A 20,012-nucleotide genomic window follows, 5' to 3' on the forward strand; every position below is an offset into this window, starting at 1 on the left:
AGGTTTGGTGGCATGGAGAAGCAGGCTCAGTGGATATGATGGCAGTGGAAAAAGAACATGTGCATCTTCACAGCATTATAGTGAAATATGTGATGCAGGACAGATAGAATATTGATGAATCTGGTCTTATCATCTTTGCCATCCCAGATTGTACCTTGGCATCTGGTCCTATGAGTGGACAAAAACAGGACAAGTTCCACATCACTATGTGTTTTACTGTGAATGCAGATGAGAGTGAGTGGATGCCAGTTATTTTCATTGGCAAGTCAAAGCAACTACAGTGCTTCAAAAAAAAGAGTCCAATGGCAATGGGATTCTATTATCAGAATAACAAGAAGGCCTGGATGACAAGTGAAATATTTGTGGAGTGGATGAAGATGTTTGATTTAAAGATGAAAAGGGAGATGTGGCAGATTCTGCTGACCTTAGACAACTTTTAAGGGCATTCCATTGCTTATACACCCCATAACACAAAGCTGGAGTTCTTTGAGCCCAATATGACTCCATATGTTCAGCTGCTAGATGCTGGTATTATCTGCTGCTTCAAGGCACATTATCAGAATGCCATGTGTATCTATGCACTTGATCTTGATGATCTTGGAGAGTCTGAGATCTTCAAGCTTGATCTCCTTGAAGCTATAACTATTGCTTGTGATGCTTGGGCAAATGTCAGCAGTGAAACAATAGCAAACTGCTGGAAACATGCTGGTATAATGCCTGACAATGCATCTGAGTCACAGTCCATCACATCATCTAATGATTTCTAAGACATCTCACTCCTCAAGTCTGCATGGAATCTTGTTCATGACTTTGCCTCAACAGACAAATACATGCTTCCAGAGATTGAACAGGCATTGCAGAATCTGCTTGGAAACTAATATGCTGATGCTGACTGGCATCCTGCTCTTATGGCTGTTATGAATGCAGAGAATGATGTTGGTAAAGCACTGGAGACAGTCAATCAGTTAGCTTCTTTGTCACAGTCAAAAATAAACACACCTTCCACCCAAATTGCTTCCATTCAACAGCTCCAGACAGCAGAGATAATGTTAAAGGATCATCTTGTTGAATTGAAACAACAAAATTGCATGTTTGGTCTCATTCCAACCATTGAAGAGATAGTTAACCCTATTGCAGAAGAGTATATTGAAGATCCTGAAGCAATGCCAACAGATAAGAAGATTGTTGCTGCTGTCAAGTATGATATTGCAGTAGGAAATGAAGAAATAACTGTCATTGATGATGATGAGGAGAAAGAGGAGAAAGAGGAGGGTGAGAAAGAACAGACCTTAATAACTACAAGGGAAGGATTTGAGCTTATTCAAAAGCTGGAGGCATTTTATGTTTCACAAGGTGACCAGAGTGAATTAGTATCACAGCTGAGGAAGTTGAGAGGAGCATTATTCAAGGAGATGCATGGAAAGCTGACCCAAAAGCCACTGACAGCATTTTGGAGCAATGATGACATTATCACATAAAGTCACATATCACATCATATGCCATTTTGGTTCTGAATAAATCTATAAGTGCATATGGTTTTGATGTCTCCTGACTATGTGCATTGCAAGATAGTCAACTGTACTATATAAACCTTCATGATACAGTAGGTAGATGACTTTTCTGAATCAAAGTATCTTTTACCTGGTCATTCTTTGCTTGCCTAAAGTCCTTGTATGATGGAACTGTGACTCATCTCACTTCTGTAACAGTAAGCAGTTGAGAGAGTGGTGAAAGTCACTTCTCTCATGAAAGGCTTGGTCGATTGTGAAAACCTCTAGCTACAATATACATACTGGCTTATATATATATACAGTAGGAATAACAAATACAGGCTAAACTGAAGAGACAGGGAAAAGAGAGAAAAACATCAGATAAAAGTATCAGACTATGAAATGACTCATAACATATGCTCTCCTGGCCAATAAAGTTGGACAATACAGTAGCATGGTATGTATCTCTTTTTTTTCAACAAAATATAAGGTAAGCAAAGAAAATTGTTGATGGAATAAAGTAAACATCATAAGACTAATTTTCTCTATTCTGCATAGCAGCATCTCTTTTCTTACTATTCACCTCAACATCAACATCACTCTCCATGTCATCTTCTCCATTGCCAATGTTAGATATGCCCTGGATAAACTCCAATAGATGGTCAGAGCCTGAGTCTGAGTCTGAGAGAAAATCCAGCAACTTATCATGGTCCTCTCAGAGGATTCCCACCTGTTTGTCTTTTCATCTCTGAATAGCCCTCTCCTTGGCCCTTTCCTGTCTGAGAAAGAGGATATGACTAAGATATTGATTATCATTATACTTGCATTCTGGAATGATGACATATCTGGAGATTTAGATGATTCTGGAGTTAAAGAGGATAGGCATGTCAATCTTGAGATTGCAAGCAGTGGGGGCGGGATTGTCAAGGTGAGTGAGATTGGTATTCACCCAAGGAGTTGTCTCACTCAGCAAACTTGTCCTCAGCATCATCTGCATTATATAAAGCCACAATGATGGAGTATCCAATGAGCTTATGACAAATCTGAAAACAAGCTCGAATGCCTTCAGCTCTGTAGGTGTGTCAAAGGCAATTGTTATGCTCAATGTACTGGAGCATCAGGATAGCAGGGATATTAGCAATGAGGCCTCCAAGTGAATTGGAGCCAGAAGCCTCCTGAACACTGAACCTCTCAATGCTCTTGTGATAAATAAACTAAGCCAGAGATTTGGAAGGGGCTTTAGACAGGAGAAGGGGATGGCTATATGTATAGTCTTTACACTTTTTGTGAGATCAATCAGCAGGTATATCAAGAGAAAACAGGATAGAGTCAAGGGTGGAAAGTGGAGAGAATGAAGTTGAAAAATTTGCATGAGGCTCTTATTTATATATCCTCATGCTAGAGCTTAATTCAAATGATATAGACTCTATAGATATTCTATCCTATTTCAGATTCTCTAGAGGTACTCTATGATCTATTGGAAGCTGACTGATAGATATACATCCCAACAATTTGAGATAGTCTAACAGGCATCTGAGACTCAAAATTTGATCATAGAGCAGACAAGTGATATCTCCTGTTGTCCATTTAATCTCAAATATAGCTTGCTCTTTTGCACTGTGATGTGATACAATACAGTCTATCTTCTATTGTGGTTCAGCTTCTGGAGTCTCATATATCTGGATATCGAGGCACTCAGAGAATTGACAATCATTGTTTAGAACATGAACTTGAAGCAATAAAGAGTGGAAGACTGGATGAACTTCCCACTGGATGAAGCTTGAGGGGAGCTCCACCTAAAATGAGTGATTTTCAAAATCTTTTGTGATCTTGTATGGGTCAATATACTTTGAAATTAATTTTCTAGCTAGGCCCTTTACAAACTTCAAGTTTTGTGTTGAGATATAAACTAAGTCCCCTTCATGGAAGGGTTTAACCCATTGTTTCTGATTGGCAAGTCTAGTTTGCTTCATCTGAGCCTCTAGAATTGCATCATGGGCAGACATAATTGCTAACTAGTGAAGTCATGCAATGGTTCTAACCAAGAGATATTCATTTTTCATATTAGAATTCCAGATCATAGACTATAGCATGCATCCTGTATTAAGCATAAACAGAGCATATCCAGTGGTTTCTGATTGAGCACAATTGATAGCAAACTCAATGGCTGGTAACTTAGATATCCAGTCCTTCTGTGTGGTATCAATGCACTGTCATAGCATCTGAGTGATAGTGCAATTAGCATATTCTGTAGAACTATCACTCTGAGGATAGTATGCACTGGACATATTGAGCTGAGTTCCTGTTAGCTCATGAAGCTGTTTCTAGAAGATGCTTGTAAAAAGAGAGTCTTGATTACTTATTATCTATCATGGCATTCCATGGAGTTTGTAAATATGTTCAAACATTAGTTCAGCTACTTGAAGAGTGGAATATGTTGTACAGCATGAAACTAAATGTACCATAGAGGTAAACAAGTCAATTATGATTGTTATTGAGTCAAAGGTACCATCCTGATTCTTTGAGTCTGATAATAGTCCAACAAAGTTCACACCAATTGCCTCCTAAGGGTATGAAGGTAGCTTCAGTGGGTGCAATAAGCCATAAGGCTTCTGATTGTTAGGCTTGCTCATTTTGCATGTATGACATAACTCACAGTAAGACTTCACATCTGAAACTATGTCTTTCCACCAGACATTCTGGTGAAGATAATCCAAGGTCTTGCTTGCTCCAAGGTGAGCTAGAATTGAATGAGCCTCTGAAATTATAATTTCTTGAGCTGTTTGGCCATTTATAAGTACACAAGGTATGCATAAGAGTCAGTTATCATCTTTTTTGAGGTACAGTAGGCCAGAATCCATATCCTACTCAAAATTCTTAAAATGTTCAGGGTGTTCAACTATTCTTTTGAATAGAGTGTCATTAGAATAGTGGTTTCTGATTGATTGCTCAAAGTTGAGGCCATTTTGCAATGGAATAGCATTAAGCAATGTCACACTATTATAATCTGGATCAAATTTGGCCAAATCATATGACATTGCTTTGCTGGCACTTTAGGCATCATTGCCTTCTTGCTGTTGAGATCTATGGTCATCCCAGATTCTGTGAGGTGAGTTCTTGACCTTATCCTCTGTAGATATGTCTTGTAAAGCACCTGCAGATTGTCTGACTGACTTATGGCTCATATTCTTGGAGCTAAGCCTTGATTTTGAAGAGATCTTGATAGTAAGCTTTTGGTGCTGTTTCATATCTTTTATACTGCTTTCTAATGATATTTTAGGTTCTATAGCTTGTTTAGCTCTATTAGGACTTATACTTTGCAATAGTGGAGTCAATTCTTTGGTACTCCCACCCTTCTGTGTGGTTCTAGGGCCAATAAAGTGTATATGATCTTTTATCTGCTTTGCAAACTTAGATAAAGTCTCAGAATGGTCTGTGTCTGCATTGGAGTGTCTTGGTAGTACACAAAAATGGGTAGTACGAGCAGCATAAGTCTCAAATCCAGTTAACAAAGGTATGGTAATTCCATGTGTATTTAAATGATCTATATCCACATTGTTATTATGAACAGTATACTCAGAATGAGCATGTACCATTCTAGGACTATCATTGGTGTAGGTTCAGGAGAGGGCATCTGAGAGGATATTAGTCTTGCCTAGTGTGTATACTATGTTAAAGTCAAATGCACTCATCTTTTCTAACCAACATGCTTATTATCCAGTTAGATCCTTCTGGTTTATCAGATGAATTAATCCTTTGTATTCTGTTATCCATGTAAAGTGTATCCCCTGCAATATGTCCTGATGTCTCAACATCATCTTCAGACCAGCCAGCATCTCTAGTTCATGCACAGTGTAGTTTTGCTGTGCTGAACTCAGCTTAGCAGAGTAGAATGCTGCAATTTTACTAGTCTGCCACTCACTTCCTTGTGCTATATATCCAGCTATACTTGCTGAGCTGGCATTGGTAACCATCCAGACCAGTTTATGGTTAGGTGAGTAATCTATTGGTACTTAGCTATAGTTTTAGTGATGCTCAACAATCTCTTTGATCTCATCAAAGGCCTACTGCTCTGTATAGGACCAATAGAATGGGACTGTAGAATCTGTGAGAGAGTGGAGAATACCCATAGGATCATAAATACAGGGTAAGTCATCAGCTAGATACCCTACACTTTCCAAAAACCCTGATAGAAGACCCTTTGATATAGGAGTCTTCTAATTAGTTACAGAGTCCACTTTATTGAGGCCTATATGAATACTATTATCATCAATAATCCATCCTAGAACTTTCATTTCTTTCAGTAGGAAATTCAACTTTGAACTACTCAGATATAACTGTTCTCATTTTAACACATCAAGAATACATTTTACATGCTTTATATGGTCTTCAAGAGAGTTCAAATATATGATGATATTGTCAAGGTAAACTTCCATGAATACACCTAGGTATGAGGAGAAAATATGATTCATCAGTGCCTGATATGTAGCAGGTGCATTACAATCACCCTGTTGTAAAACCAGACTGACCATATTTCTATCAGAAGTAGTAACAGTTATTCTATCCACATGTTCAGGCACTATATAGATTTGCTCATAAGCATCTTTTTCATCAATTATGCTCCAATACTTATATTTGACAACACAATACAAGATGCCTTTAATATTTGGAAGAGGCACAGAGACTTTGCAGGTGTTAGCATTATGTGCACACAAGTCAACAACTGTTTGAAGTAAGTGCTTCAACTTTTCTACTTTCAGAATCAGTAACATTGGTACAGAATTCTCAGTGGTAGTGAGTTTCTATCTACCTGAAGCTAGGTAATCTCATCATTTCTGATCCCACTGTGAGTGAAAGGCTTCTGAGCATCACAAAGACCTCTATGGGTAGACCTTTTGCTTATTGATTAGTGGGATAGTGTGGTTGATTGCCCTAAGTGGTGGCAATAGAGTCTCCAAGGCTGTCTTACAGATGGGAGTTGCATACTCTCTAAGCTCTGTGTAAACTTGGTCAAGTACATTGTCACTCACTATCATTGCCTGGGATCAGAGTTGGCTTATATTATCACCTTCCATAGGCAATACCATGCTGCTTTCTATTTCAATGGAAGAAGGATTAAAGCTAATATGTACATTATGCTGGTACAACCATGGTGTGCCTAGTACTAAATCATACCCTGAGAGGTTCACTATATCAAAGTAATGTTCTGCTTTAATACCTTGATATTTAAATTGAACCTTAGTTCTATATAGAATCTTAGAACATGAACCTTGTACTGCAAGATGCAAGGGAATTGGAGTTGGCAGGTATGTTTTGAACACTTTCAGCTGGTCTGCAAGCTGAGTGGACATAAAGTCCCCCAGTGAGCCAGTGTTGATCAATGCTCAACATAGTTTACCATTAATCTCAACAATGATAACCAAAGGATGAGGTACTATTTGGGCAATATTCTTGACCACTGCTGCATGTTGCTGAATAGCTGAGTATATCTTAGGTTCAATCTGAATGCCTGCTATGCTCATAATATGAGTGTAGCAATTTCACTCTTTCCACTGCAAGTTTCCATGCATTAGATGCAAGTAACTATCAGCTCTAGCAACTGTCATGTCAAGTTTTCACTCAAATTCATTCATCTCTACTGACTGCAAGAATAGAAATGATAAGAATTCATACTCAACAGGATCTCAAAGGTGCTGAAGAAGATCTTTATAGGCTTGATTAAGCTTCTTTCTATACCAGTTTGAAAGGTTGAAGTTTGGGTTCATCAAGTTCTTGATTGTTACTGAGGTCTTGAACTCTCGGTATACATCATCAATGATGTATTCCTGTGTCAGTTGCTGTGGATTTGGGTACACAATATACTGAACTTTATGTTTTAAGTCTCACTGATCTGAAATAAATGGTACATGCCTTATTAAGGACTTTCAAACTGTGGTGGCAAGTGGGTGGCCCATCTGAGGGTAATCCATATCTTGGAATATCAGTACATTGTCAAACATGGCTAATTATTGTCCCCAGAATTCTCTGAGACTGAACTGTGGATTCAGTACCCATTTATAAGAAACTTCTCCTCCTAGACTGCAGTCATAGTCAATCCATTTAAACTGATGGTCTGCTTTAGAGTCCCATAGTGTGAACCGAAGGTGTCCATGGGGTTTCTGGGAATCCCCTGGATAAGGTTGGTTCTCATGTAGCTTAGTTTCAAGAGCTTCAGCAAGTACATTTTCTATTCATTGCATGTGCTACTGCTCTGAGCAAACTTTAATAGCTTCTTTCTGCTTAAGCTTCTCAAAATAAAGCTCATCTAGTAGTAAGGACTCATATTGCCTTGCTATGAATGCATTCAGGTTCTTTGCAAGCCATTTGATTGCATCAAAATATGGGTTTTCAAGCTGTATAGCATCAATATAAAGGATAGCAAGGTTCATCTGATCAGTAATCATAATCTGATTTCTGTTTGATGTCTTATGAGAAACCTGGAATCTATCATATGGTGAGATTGGGCTTTCATAGCCTAATTCCTTCAGATCTGGATACATACTAATACCATGACTCAGAATAAAATGCATGCCTTGCACTATTGTATCTCTAATTTTGGATGAATTATGGTACCACTCTGTAGAGTTATATAATAATGCCAACAACCTAGCATGCTGTTTTGCATACTATACACCAATATGAAACTTTGGATTTTGTAACAGTGAAGCAGATATGGTGAGTTCTCCATGTTCTGACTCAGTATCTGCAATGGTGAAAGTCTCCTGATTCAGGCAAAATACTCCAAAATAGTAGGAGCTTACTGCACTCCAGTGTAACTCATCACCAGAGTAAGATGCATCATGGTTTAAGCATATTTCAGCAGCATATTAATGTAGATTGCTAATTGTATTAGGTCACCACTTTGAATCCACCTCCTGCCATAGTATGAAGTTAGTATAGTCTGTCTCAGGATATCCATAGACATCCTTAGCATTATCAGCTCAGCAATACATAGGTTTATCATTATGATCTCTTGTGCAGATATTCTCTTTAGACTATGGATAAGCAAAGTTCTCAATCCTAGGCATCAGTAAGGCTTCATTGCATTCAATACTTCCAAAATCATAGATAAATGTCTCTAGATCATCTAATTCTAGTTTGACAGAATTATCAGAGCTAGAATCTGAAGATGTGATATCATTTTCAGATTTGATAGGTGATATGTAGAGCTCAGTAAGCACTTGTGAAATCCACTTGCCATCAGTTTCATAGTCTGAGCTTCCAGAATCATCAGTTTCTGAAACAGATTCAAGATTTGGAATGTCTTTGTCAAATAGATTATCATTCTGAGACTGACTGTCTTGTTTAATAGACATGAACATCATTTCAATTGAAATGTGATCAACTGTTTCAGTTGTCTCTACCAAATTTTGAAGCTGGTGATCATCTGTCAAGTCATAATATATACCATGTGCTGAGAAGCCTGGTGGCTCCATTTTGTTACTTGACTTCACTGTGCTATTGTGAGAACAATTTCTATCCATATGTCTCACTTCTTCACATCTAAAGCACTTATTTGCAGTGACAAGTTCTGCCTTCTTGCTTTCTAATAGTTTATTTTCAGAGCTAGAATTTGTGATAGACTTGCTTCCACTATTGCACCCTCTGTTCAATGGCTTATTACCTCTGGAAGATGATGAGGATTGATTGTAGCTTGATGACTGACTATACAAGTTAGATCCTCCCTTGCAAGGTCCATTCTTTTCATGAGAATATCCTTTCAAATGACTATTACCAGACTTATATTTCTTAGATGTATGCTCACTATTTCTGTGGTTATTGCTGTTTCCAGAACCTCCCTGTGATGGCTTCTTTTCCTTGGTGCTTTGAGGTGTAAATTCAAGATCAGCCATTTCAATGAGTTCAGCCTCTTCAACAATACAGTGCCAGCTATGAACCTCTTTATTGAGCTTTGCTTGATAGAGTTCATGCTGCATCTCTCTATGGAATCTGTCTCAAAGCTTGATAATACACTCATGCTTGCTTGTCATGCCAACAAGGCTATATAAGATTTCCAGCTCATAAACATATTCTGAAATAGTATGATCATTCTGATAGCACTTCTTTATTTTATCCCATTGCTGACTTCAGTAATTTAAAGGGAAGCATGAATTAAAGCTTCCTTACAAGAAGTCTATCAATGTTCATTCTGCATAGTTTTTTGAAACCTTCTGAATGAAGAAAGATAATGCCTTTCCTTTCAGGTAATGTGATGCCAGAAATACCTGTTCATCCTTTGAAACCTGACCTTCTTTGCAGAATTGGGTCAATTCACAATGGAATTTTTCACCATCAGCTGTATTATCATATGGTGTAGGAGGTATTAGTCAAATCAATCTTTTGCAGTGATGTTTTAGACTTCTATGCTTATGCCAATAGAAACCATGCCTTCTAGTATGATGATGATGGTGTCAATGTCTATGATTGGATGGCTCAGAGTTATCTGATGCATCTGACTCATCACTTGCATCACTGCTACTTGAGCTCAATAAGCTTGAACCAGTGCTTGAGGAACTATTGTCTGATAGAAAAGATCCTGAATAATTAGAGTCTGAATCTGAGTTGGACTCATTACTGAGAGTAGACTCTGATGATTCAGAGTTAGAGGAACTAGCATGGTGCTTATACTTCTGTTTCTCAAGCTTTTTCTTATTGAGTTTCTTTTTGCACTCAGATGAGACCTTTCACTTCTTCTTTGATTTGCTAATATCTAACACATCAGCCAAGAAGCTATCAGATGGTAGCTGATCCACAGGGCAAGTAGACCCATGTTGGCTATTTAAAGGTGTCTTCAACTGTTCTTGTATGATGTTCCTCATCCTATGATTAGTCAATGATCTGACAGTCTTTCATTTTGAAGATTTTGCACTTGTCTTAGAGGGTGCCTTTTTTGATTGAGACTCTGCCTCTAAATCTGACTCAGAATCTTTGTCTGATGTTTCTTCTATCTCAAGAGCATCATAGCAGCCTGTTTTGTGAACCTTTGTCTTTGGTTTTAATCTCTGAGGTCTTTCTTTCTGTTTGTTATGCTTAGAAGACTTTCTGACAGTCATAAAACCATCTTCAACCTCTGGACAAACCTCCAAATAGGACACATTGCCTTCAGAGACTTCTTGATTGATGTCTCGAGCCTGATTCCATGTTTCAAGAGCCTCATATTGTGCCTCGACATCTAATTCAGTGTCATCAATCTCCTGATTGTGGTCGACAAATTTTCCTTTAGCAATGTAAGAGCTGGGTCCAGATGTAGCTATTGGAGTCTGAGATGCAGTAGGTTGCTCTTGGCCCTTGTCTTCCATCAGCTTGTTCTGATGTTTGGCAAGCATTTCTTGCTGTGCAGTTGTCAAATTTCATTCAGCCACATCAATGGTAGAGAGCTGTTCCTTCATGAGCTTTCTTCCTTTGTGTAGTCTTCCAAAATGAACTTCACATTTTCCCAGATCATCAAGACTCTGAGTATGATAAAACCTTGCAGGTCTTGCCATTCTATTAGATTCTTCTGCATCTGTACTATAGGATGCTTTCTCAAAGATAGAAGATGTAGATGATTCATAATCATTTCTATTATCTACATCACTACAGGACAAATCATTATCTGAAACTTCCATTGATATGCAGGCTACATGTCCAGCCCTATAATTTGCAAATTCTGCATAACACACTAGAATATGCTAGTAACTAAGGATCATTAGCCAGTAGAGGACTATGGCTGAGGCTCTGAGCTGATAGTCATGCTAGTCACCAATACTAAGTCCAAATTGGACTTTGTAAAAATAACATGGCCTAAGGATAAAATCCTAAGTCAGGTTTGAACTTAGAAAAGTTTGGCACCACACCTTGAAAAATACTAAGTCCAAGTTGAACTTAGAAATGGTATCTCAAATGGGGCCAATTCTATATGCCACTAAGATAAGTATATTCTAAGACAGCTAGGGGTATAATACCATAGCTAGTTGTGGAGTATTGAGTAGAGATAGCATCATCCAGAAGCAGTAAGAAGAGATATCCAATGATCTGTGGCTAGCACTCTGAGTTTTGACTCAAATGCCTAAGTCCAAATTTTCTAAGTATCAGGTGACCTAAGAGACTTAGAATTGAGAGGAATAGAGTGGATAGGACCGGTTGACTGGGCCTGACCGGGTCTGATCAATTGAGCTACTAAGAATAACTCAGAGAATTAAAACTTTGAGTAGACAGAAAGGAGTTAGATACCCACAGGCACTGTAGGCTTAAAATAAAGCTGTGTGGTGGCCAGGTGAGTCTGGGCAAGCCTAGAGAAGTCCAGGAGTGCCACCATTCCAGAACAATGATGTGATTCAGCTTTAAACAGAAGAAATATTATTTTGAATTGCTTTATTTATAGATTCTATACCTGTTGTTGGTGTATAAAAGAAGGGAATGGGGGGAAAATAGCAAGCAAGCGACCCACCCCCATGTTCAGGCCTTCTAGCCCACTGTAGCTAGTCCCTGGGACAATGGATTTTGAGTTCTGCTTCAACTTAGTGATTTATTTAAGTTGCTTTGTCACTTAGAGAGGATTAGATTGGAATAATAACTGTATTTTGGGTTTTGGATTAATTTGGGTTCCAAACTATAAGGGTTTCAGTGTCAGAATACAAGTTCTTCAGTTTTGAGAACTGCTAGCCAGCCAAGAGTGCAGCTAGTCAGGCCTAAGTGCTTGATAGACTTAGTATTTGGGTTTCAGAGTTCATTGGGTTTTGGAATATTCTAAGTTGATTTAGAGTGCAATTTTGCATTGATTCTAAGTCCTAATTATACTTAAACATTGCTATAAACTACTCTCATGAGTATTGCATCTTTGAAAGCAAGATAGAGTTGAATAACTGTCTTTATTGACTCTTTCTCTGATTTTACTTAAGACTGCAAGAGTGCTTCTATCATACTCGAAACAACCAACCTCAACTGTATTTGGTGATTGTGTATTGAGTGGTTATGTGTTGGTGTTTGAGAGTTCATTCCTCATTCACCTCTCTTAGTCACTTAGCTGTCACCAAGCACATCACTGTGGTTGGATTTCCCTTGAAACTGACATCCTCCAATTTCTCTGAGTGATTTGAATCCTCTTTCTCTGCTTGTGCATGGGCAAGAGGAAGGTTTCTCAGTGCTGTAGCACCAGACACTGGAACATGGCTTGCAGCTAGAACAGGGGTAGCATCCTGAGTGCTTGCAGCACTAGAATCTGCCACATTTTTAGTATCAAAGTCTGTTGGTAACAACTCACCTGATAACTGAGATAAAGGACTGTCCATCCCTGGTGTAGCTGGCACAACAGTGGTGTTGTGATGGCTGCACAAAGGGTAATGCGACATCCTAAGAAACCAAGAAGTAAAGAGAAAATTAGATATTGGTGTTGAAGTCAGAATGTCCTTAGGTGATCAAGCCATAGGGGGTCCAGATATCGATGAAGAGAGATATAGAGAGTTTAGAGAGAAAAGCACAGATGAGAGAGAGAAAAAGATAAAAGCAAAGATTAAGCCAATGGAGCTGTCAAAAATATGAGAGGATGGCAAAAGTCACTTCTCTCATGAAAGGCTCATGCAGTCACTGACAGGTGTAAAGGCTTGGTCAATTGCAAAAACCTCTAGCTACAATATGTGTACTGGCTTATATATATATACAGTAGGAATAACAAATATGGACTAAACCAGGAGACGGGGGAAAGAGGGAAAAACATCAGGTCAAAGTATCGGGCCGTGGAACAACTCATAACAGCAGTCTTCCACACTTCCCTCTAACATTGCTATATCAAAACTTTGGGTTAGTGTCAAAATAGCATACAAAACAACTAGTATCAAAACCAACAGAACAAGAAAAGTGAAACAAATGCAAAGGAAATGACAATGGTGGATAGTATGCAAGCAAAATAGGAAATAAGCACATAACAAAACAAATCAAGATTAATCATCTTCCGTAGCATTAGTGAAATGCAGATCCTGCTTATCTTTGGCCTCAGCATTCTTCCTGTCTCTTTCCAGCCTGGAGAGCTCTTGTCGCCAGAGAGCAGACACTTCCTCCTCTATGACACCATCAGATACCAATGTCTCTGATGCTCCAATACCCATGCCTCTCAGGACTTCCTCGGGCCAAACACCTGCAGCAAGTCGGACGTTCCCAGATACGACATTCTTTGGCATACCCTGCATAAAGGATGTGCTCCTGGTAAACGAGTGCTTGCCCCCTTTAGATCTATGGACGAACATCATGGATACCAAGCCAAAACCTTCCAACATACTGACAACATCTCCAAATTCGCTGCGGGACACAGGCACGAAAACATTGCTGTCACTGCGTCTTAAGACAGCAGAATAGAAAACATGTAACTGGGACGTCTCTACACTTGGCACTACTGAAAGACGTGGCGATGACTGAGAACGCTTAGTAGGTGACGACGAAGTAGACGTCGTAAGAGGTAATCCAGCGTCCGTCCGTTTCGAAGACAGAAGGACCGAAAGAAGCACGAGTCGCGCTTGGAGACCCAAGGACCTGACCTTGGTGGCAATTTCGCTGCTACATGACCGTGCAGTTGCCGAGGACGCGGCGGGTGACGACACCTTGTTCAATGGACCATGCGCCTTGAGGGCCCCAAGAATATGTGCGGGTGTAACAGAAAAACCCAAAGAGGATTGAACGCCCTTGGATGTATCCGGCGTCACAGCAATATCAATGGCTCCCCGCAAAATCTCGAAGAGACTTCGTACGTCCCCTGTCAACGCAGCGACTTTCTTCGTCAACAATGCAAGAGGTGCGGCAGGAAGTAGCTTCTGGGCTTCCTCGGCAGATTCGGCGTCGTACAGGGGAGCCAGTCGTGCCTGAACAATCAGTAAGAGCTGCGCAGGTGTATAAGGAGGGAAGTGGAGTGTCTGCACAGATGAAGAGAATGAGGCTGTCGATGATGTAAGAGTGTGAGTGTTGGCAATGCCGATGACGCATAGGGCAAAGGAATTGCATGCGGGAAGGGAGAACACGGCCGATAAGGACTGTGAGGTGGCGGCTATATGATCCAACTCGTCTAATACCAGAAGGCTATGGTAGAGATGAGTCATTGCTAAAGAAAGAGGTAATAAACCGACATACCATTTGTTGTCAAGACTGGACAAAATATCTTCTAGGGTCTCCCTCCCCTTCCCTTTTCCCTTAATAATCTTCCTGGACCGTTTCCGTTTGGAGGGCCCTAGAAGTTCCTCGGACAGTCGCTCCCACAAAGCTTCAACATTTTCAAGGGCCATGCAGTTCACCGTAACGACCTTCATCCCGTCCAAGCTGGTACCAAGAGATTGGATGAGAGAATTGACGAGGGCTGTCTTTCCTGTGCCAGGCGACCCGGAAATGTACAGACTAGACCATTGATCTCTGCTGTGGGAAGTCGCAGGACATGTGGTAATGAAATCTCGGATAACTGAGCGTTCCCTCTCGCGCCCTGGCATATCGCCTATACAATCGCATGTAGCACGAAGCAAGGCGCGAGCTCGGGCATGAATAGGTAAAAGTGAGGGAGGGGTAGGTGGTGGTGTTGATATGATTAATTGTGCTATGGGCGTTGAAGGAGGAATCAACGACGATGTAGATGCGCGCCTCTCTGGCAGCACTAGACGAAGTGGCAGAATTAAGAACACGGAAAACAGAGAGGAAAGAGTGGACGCACATGGCCGACGGCGCGACGAAGCAATAGCAGCTTCAGTCGATGTCCTCCTGAGGGCACGCGCAGCTCTGACTGAGATTGGTGATGATGAATACACGTTGACCGCCTGAATGAGATACGGGGGAATATTTTCCTTGTTGTCGTCGCCATCGAGTATGGTTTTTGTCGTCTTGGGGCGTTTGGGATTGGGAGTCGGGACTGGTGTCTGCAGCTGCTCGCAGTTCGAGGGTGACGACAGCTCACTACGATGAGTGCGCTTGCCAAGGATCGATAGCTGCATTGAGCGTGGGGTCTGCATCGCCGTCGATGTCGATGTTGGTGGTAGTAGAGAGTGCTCTGCCAAACAAAACATTTTGACATTTGCATTCAATCTCCGCCATCACCATCCGTAAATAACGCGAGACGCGACGCGTAGAGCACGTGTCTGGCGTGATGGTCACGTCCTTTTCCTTCTGGCGACTGCCATGGACTCCCAAATACTCGCCAGTGAAGACGTAGAAATAGAGGAAGACGACGAACTTGGGTACGTATCAGTTTTCGAAGCCTCTGATTTAGTCCAAGACATCTTTCAGATCGCCGGACGCGATTCAAGCAATGGAAAACATGGCAATATCCTTCCTGAAGCAGTTGGACCAAGTGTTCGACGACGAGAGCTCCTCAGAAGATGACTCTCCTAGGAAAATGAGCTCCATAATCAGACTGCAGCTGGCTGATAGGATCAAACGCACGCAACTCGGGTATAGCACAGCGGCACCACTCAAGATCGGCACACTGATTCGTCCATTCAGGATCACAGACACGAAATACATCTCTTATCCACGAAAATGTACCATGGGCAGTGCACGGCCGTTTGGTATGTCCCTCTGTCTCTATGCTCTATACCACGCCAACTCGGGCCCTCCCAGCCCAGCTCTTCCACGTCCTTGATAGCATGCATGAATCCGTTGTTAGCAGCGTTCCTGTTACCAAGCGGTATTTGAGCATCTCATCGCAAGTGCTTCCATTCAAAGGTCTTGTAGCGATATCTACTACAAGGACGTACCGCTGTTGAAGACTCAGCGAGTCGTTGACAACGTTCGTGTATAGTCCTTGTCATCAACTGAGTACATCTCCAATCCACAGCTCGTCGATGACCTTGCTGCCACATTCGACCTCGAAAGATCCCAACTTAACGTCGTACGTCCCGCAAACAATCCTGACCTATCAAAGTGACGACTTCTACTCCAAGCGAGCCACGTCAAAAGGACTAATTTGCAGTTCATCCCTGACATTCCATCTCAATAGCGGAACCACTCTGTGTCCTAGTGATACCGACGTAGGATGCATCGCCAGAAATTCCCAAACCTGCTGACCTTCCGAATACAGGGATTTCTGATACCCGTTGGCGAAGACATCCAGACGTTCAGTTTGACAGAAGAGATATCATGGGTCCTCATTGTTGAGAAAGATGTATGTGTGTTTTTCCTCGCCGTATCTTAGAGGCCTATCCATCCCATCTAGGCCATATTTCAACATCTATGTCGCTTTCAGCTAACCAAACACCCATCTGTACCGGGACGAGGCTTGATGATCACCGTCAAGATTTTTTCTCAACTTTCATCTCTCGCCTTTCGCTGAATGTCACTCACTGTAGGGTAAAGGATACCCCGACATGGCCACACGCCACCTGGTCAAAACACTCTCAGACAACCTACCTTCAAGGTCCGAATTTTTGCGTGCCCCTAGAGCCAAGCTTTGAACCCTTCAGTCATTTAGTGTCCCTATCATGGCGTTAGTCGACGGCGATGCCTTTGGTATCGACATCTTATCTGTTTACAAATACGGAAGCCGTGCTCTTCAGCACGAAAATTTCAAGCTCGCTGCTGAACGTATCAAATGGCTCGGCCTGTGGTCGAGTGAGCTAGCGCCGTTCGTCAGCTCTGAATCGTGGATTTTGCAAATGCTAATATCTGGAACTAGTCTGGGTATCGACCGCGACGCGCTCATTCCTATCAGCAAACATGATGAGAAGAAGGTCTGTTCTACATCCTAGTATGTCTCCTTTGCCTTTGTAACTTTTACTGAAGGCATTCGAGATGCTCCGCCGCCCGACGAATATACCGAAGAAATGGAGGTTCGCTCATCAATCAGTGTATTCGCGTTCTAACGACTTCTGACAAGCCATTCCGTTCATAGGAAAGAGCTCATGCATATGCTTCACAGTCGTCGGAAAGCTGAGATAGAGATCCTCTACACCGGCAACGCAGACGCTTCTCCTGCCAGTGCAACTTTTCCTGGTGTTTCTTCTAACGACCCGAGCGAGACTCCTACAGCTGCCTCTGGTTGTTCTTTTCCCGAGCTTGCTCCAGACCATCTTCCTCGTTCCTCAGGTCCTTCAATCAACTTACATCCACCTCTTCTCCAATATTTGATCACCAAGATTACGAGCTTCGTATCTTCCGCAAACAATTCATAATGTGACTTCTTATAGCTGCTGCTTATTCTACCTACTTTGCTTCTCTGCCGAACGGCTGATGGAATGTAATATCTGGGGTCTCGGTGATGGAGCTTCGTGGTTTTTGCCGTTGAATATCCTGAAAACAGAGAACACAACTTCGCTTGCATATGATACTCCTGGCTTCAGTTGAGACCTCGTAGAATCGAGATGGTCCCCATGTAATTGGACAGACAATAGGATCCACAAGGTGTCCATATAATCAGAACCTTTTCGGCAGTCCTCTGGTGGCTAGGACTCACCTGCTCATATCATGGATCTCTTTACATTCAATATCATTGTTGGAGGTGCTGCCTTGGCATTTCAATAGCCAATACAACTCTGATTCTTTGAATTTTTACCTTGAGGCTAAGGAAGAGCATTCTTTCATGATGTCACATTCATCAGACTTGAAAGTCATGGGCAGTGATGCAGTTCTGTTTTTGTGCCATCTGTGTCATGGGCATGGATATGTTACTGTATTGTGGCACCTTCTTGTCTATCATTGGTGGCTAATATGATGCTTTGAAGTGCAAAATTCACTGGCTATTATTAGGCAAATGAAAATTTAATGGTCATATGCTTTATATTTGACATTATTACACTAAAGCTACCTTTTATTTTTAGATGAATGCCACAGGATCTAATGCATTGAATGCATTCTTCAAGCTAGGAATAGATGCTTGAACCAGTGTTATACTCAAGTCATCTTCTGATCAACCAACTAACCATCTGGAATTTAGCCAAGATAAAAGATCCTACTCTATTCCTGGATGTCTTGGCACTCAATCTGCACTGTCAAGAATGTCTGATTCTAACACAAGTTACAGTTGACTATCTCACAATGCATGATGTCAAAATGCACAATTCTGACTTTGCATATAGATTAGGCTGGAATGCAGTTGGAGAGCAGAGAAATAGACTAGAAATGCATATCACATAATGCATATGGTTTTAGTTAGGAATATGCATTGTCAGATCAAAAATTGTAGTAAGCCAATATAACATTGTGCATATATTAGAACAATAAAGAACATAATTTGTTTGTATAGACTATGACAAACACACAAAAAATTATTGTAAAGCAGTACAGCCTATATCTCTATAAACATGCCTCCTGAACCAACATGAAAACCACATGCTAAACCTGGAAATCCATATAAGCATACAAAACAGAAGAAGAAAGTCTCAATGTACACATCATTGGCTCAGCCTCCAAAGCAGATCTCCTGCCCACATCTCACAACAGGAGACTGGCTCATAGTATTCAAACATGTTGATAATCATCCTTCCCATTGACATGCTGACATTGTGGCAATTTTGCAAACTGAAGGGAAGATGCACTGCTCTTTACCCAATCAACTCTTTCACACAAACTGGCATCTCATACAAAAATCAAACAGTGTGCAAACAAGAACCCTAATATACTATCATCCAAAAAGTCTTGCATTATCATCTGATCTGATGTGAAGCATGCTGTTGCATCCTGGTATCAGAATATGCAGCTCCAAGATGAGACTGTGACTGGTGCAATGCTGATAGAGAAGTGAAATCAGATTGAAAATCTGATGAATATTCCAGAGAATCAGTGTTTGAAAGAAGAGAGATGGTTGAGGTCATTCTGTAAGACATGGAAGATTCAGAAGGTTCAGCAGCATGGAGAAGCAGGCTCAGTGGATATGGTGGCAGTGGAAAAAGAATGTGTGTGCCTTCACAGCATTATAGTGAAATATGCAATGCAGGACAGATGGAATATTGATGAATCTGGTCTTATCATCTTTGCCATCCTAGATCATACCTTGGCATCTGGTCCTATGAGTGGATGGAAACAGGACAAGTTCCACATCACCATATGTTTTGCTGTGAATGCAGATGGGAGTGAGCAAATGCCAGTTGTTTTCATTGGAAAGTTAAAGCAACTGCAGTGTTTCAAAAAAAAGAGTCCAACAGTAATGAGATTCTATTATCAGAATAACAAGAAGGTCTGGATAATGAGTGAAATATTTACAGAGTGGATGAAGATGTTTGATTTAAAGATGAAAAAGGAGATGTGGCAGATTCTGCTGACTTTGGACAACTTTTGAGGGCATTCTATCACTTATACACTCTATAACACAAAGCTGGAGTTCTTTGAATCTAATATGACTTTATATGTCCAGCCCCTAGATGCTGGTATTATCCACTGCTTCAAGACATATTATCAGAATGCTATATGTATTTGTACACTTGATCTTGATGATCTTGGAGAGTCTGAAATCTTCAAGCTTGATCTCCTTGAAGCTATAACTATTGCTTGTGATGCTTGGGCAAATGTCAGCAGTGAAACAATAGCAAACTGCTGGAAACATGC

At 40.9% G+C, this 20,012-nt stretch overlaps 3 protein-coding genes across 3 annotated transcripts; 1 reads left to right on the plus strand and 2 right to left on the minus strand.

Moving 5' to 3' along the window:
* Positions 1-10,378: 10,378 nt before the first annotated feature.
* On the minus strand, positions 10,379-10,855 carry BT62DRAFT_920132 (uncharacterized protein; the record flags this gene model as incomplete). Its single annotated transcript, XM_043184199.1, has 1 exon — positions 10,379-10,855. The coding sequence occupies one exon, from the start codon at positions 10,853-10,855 to the stop codon at positions 10,379-10,381; it is 477 nt and encodes a 158-aa protein (XP_043039592.1).
* Positions 10,856-13,103: 2,248 nt separating this feature from the next.
* Positions 13,104-15,508, minus strand: BT62DRAFT_1076480 (P-loop containing nucleoside triphosphate hydrolase protein). The gene is made up of 3 exons (XM_043179224.1): positions 15,193-15,508; positions 14,625-15,135; positions 13,104-14,573 (listed from the first exon to the last, which is right to left on the minus strand). The coding sequence occupies exons 1-3, from the start codon at positions 15,485-15,487 to the stop codon at positions 13,448-13,450; spliced, it is 1,932 nt and encodes a 643-aa protein (XP_043039593.1). The 5' UTR covers positions 15,488-15,508; the 3' UTR covers positions 13,104-13,447.
* Positions 15,509-15,641: 133 nt separating this feature from the next.
* Positions 15,642-17,919, plus strand: BT62DRAFT_968990 (DNA topoisomerase IV alpha subunit). The gene is made up of 14 exons (XM_043188927.1): positions 15,642-15,712; positions 15,762-15,926; positions 15,978-16,042; positions 16,095-16,161; positions 16,209-16,263; positions 16,312-16,365; positions 16,418-16,504; positions 16,555-16,638; positions 16,690-16,764; positions 16,823-16,890; positions 16,945-17,097; positions 17,149-17,203; positions 17,256-17,302; positions 17,365-17,919. The coding sequence occupies exons 1-14, from the start codon at positions 15,654-15,656 to the stop codon at positions 17,642-17,644; spliced, it is 1,314 nt and encodes a 437-aa protein (XP_043039594.1). The 5' UTR covers positions 15,642-15,653; the 3' UTR covers positions 17,645-17,919.
* Positions 17,920-20,012: the final 2,093 nt, after the last annotated feature.

The sequence above is a fragment of the Guyanagaster necrorhizus genome (genome assembly GCF_019112545.1).
Source record: "Guyanagaster necrorhizus MCA 3950 unplaced genomic scaffold BT62scaffold_13, whole genome shotgun sequence".
NCBI lineage: Eukaryota > Fungi > Basidiomycota > Agaricomycetes > Agaricales > Physalacriaceae > Guyanagaster > Guyanagaster necrorhizus.

What these genes read in the sequence shown, in the direction of transcription:
- BT62DRAFT_1076480 (XM_043179224.1), bottom strand. Translation starts at nt 15,487, where the DNA reads ATGCAGACCCCACGCTCAATGCAGCTATCGATCCTTGGCAAGCGCACT. An exon ending in TTCGTCGCGCCGTCGGCCAT is followed by an intron (nt 15,136 to 15,192) that starts GTGCGTCCACTC and finishes CACTTCGTCTAG; the next exon opens with TGCTGCCAGAGAGGCGCGCA. An exon ending in TCCAGTCTTGACAACAAATG is followed by an intron (nt 14,574 to 14,624) that starts GTATGTCGGTTT and finishes TCTCTACCATAG; the next exon opens with CCTTCTGGTATTAGACGAGT.
- BT62DRAFT_968990 (XM_043188927.1), top strand. Translation starts at nt 15,654, where the DNA reads ATGGACTCCCAAATACTCGCCAGTGAAGACGTAGAAATAGAGGAAGAC. An exon ending in AGCGTTCCTGTTACCAAGCG is followed by an intron (nt 16,162 to 16,208) that starts GTATTTGAGCAT and finishes AAGGTCTTGTAG; the next exon opens with CGATATCTACTACAAGGACG. An exon ending in GCAAACATGATGAGAAGAAG is followed by an intron (nt 17,204 to 17,255) that starts GTCTGTTCTACA and finishes CTTTTACTGAAG; the next exon opens with GCATTCGAGATGCTCCGCCG.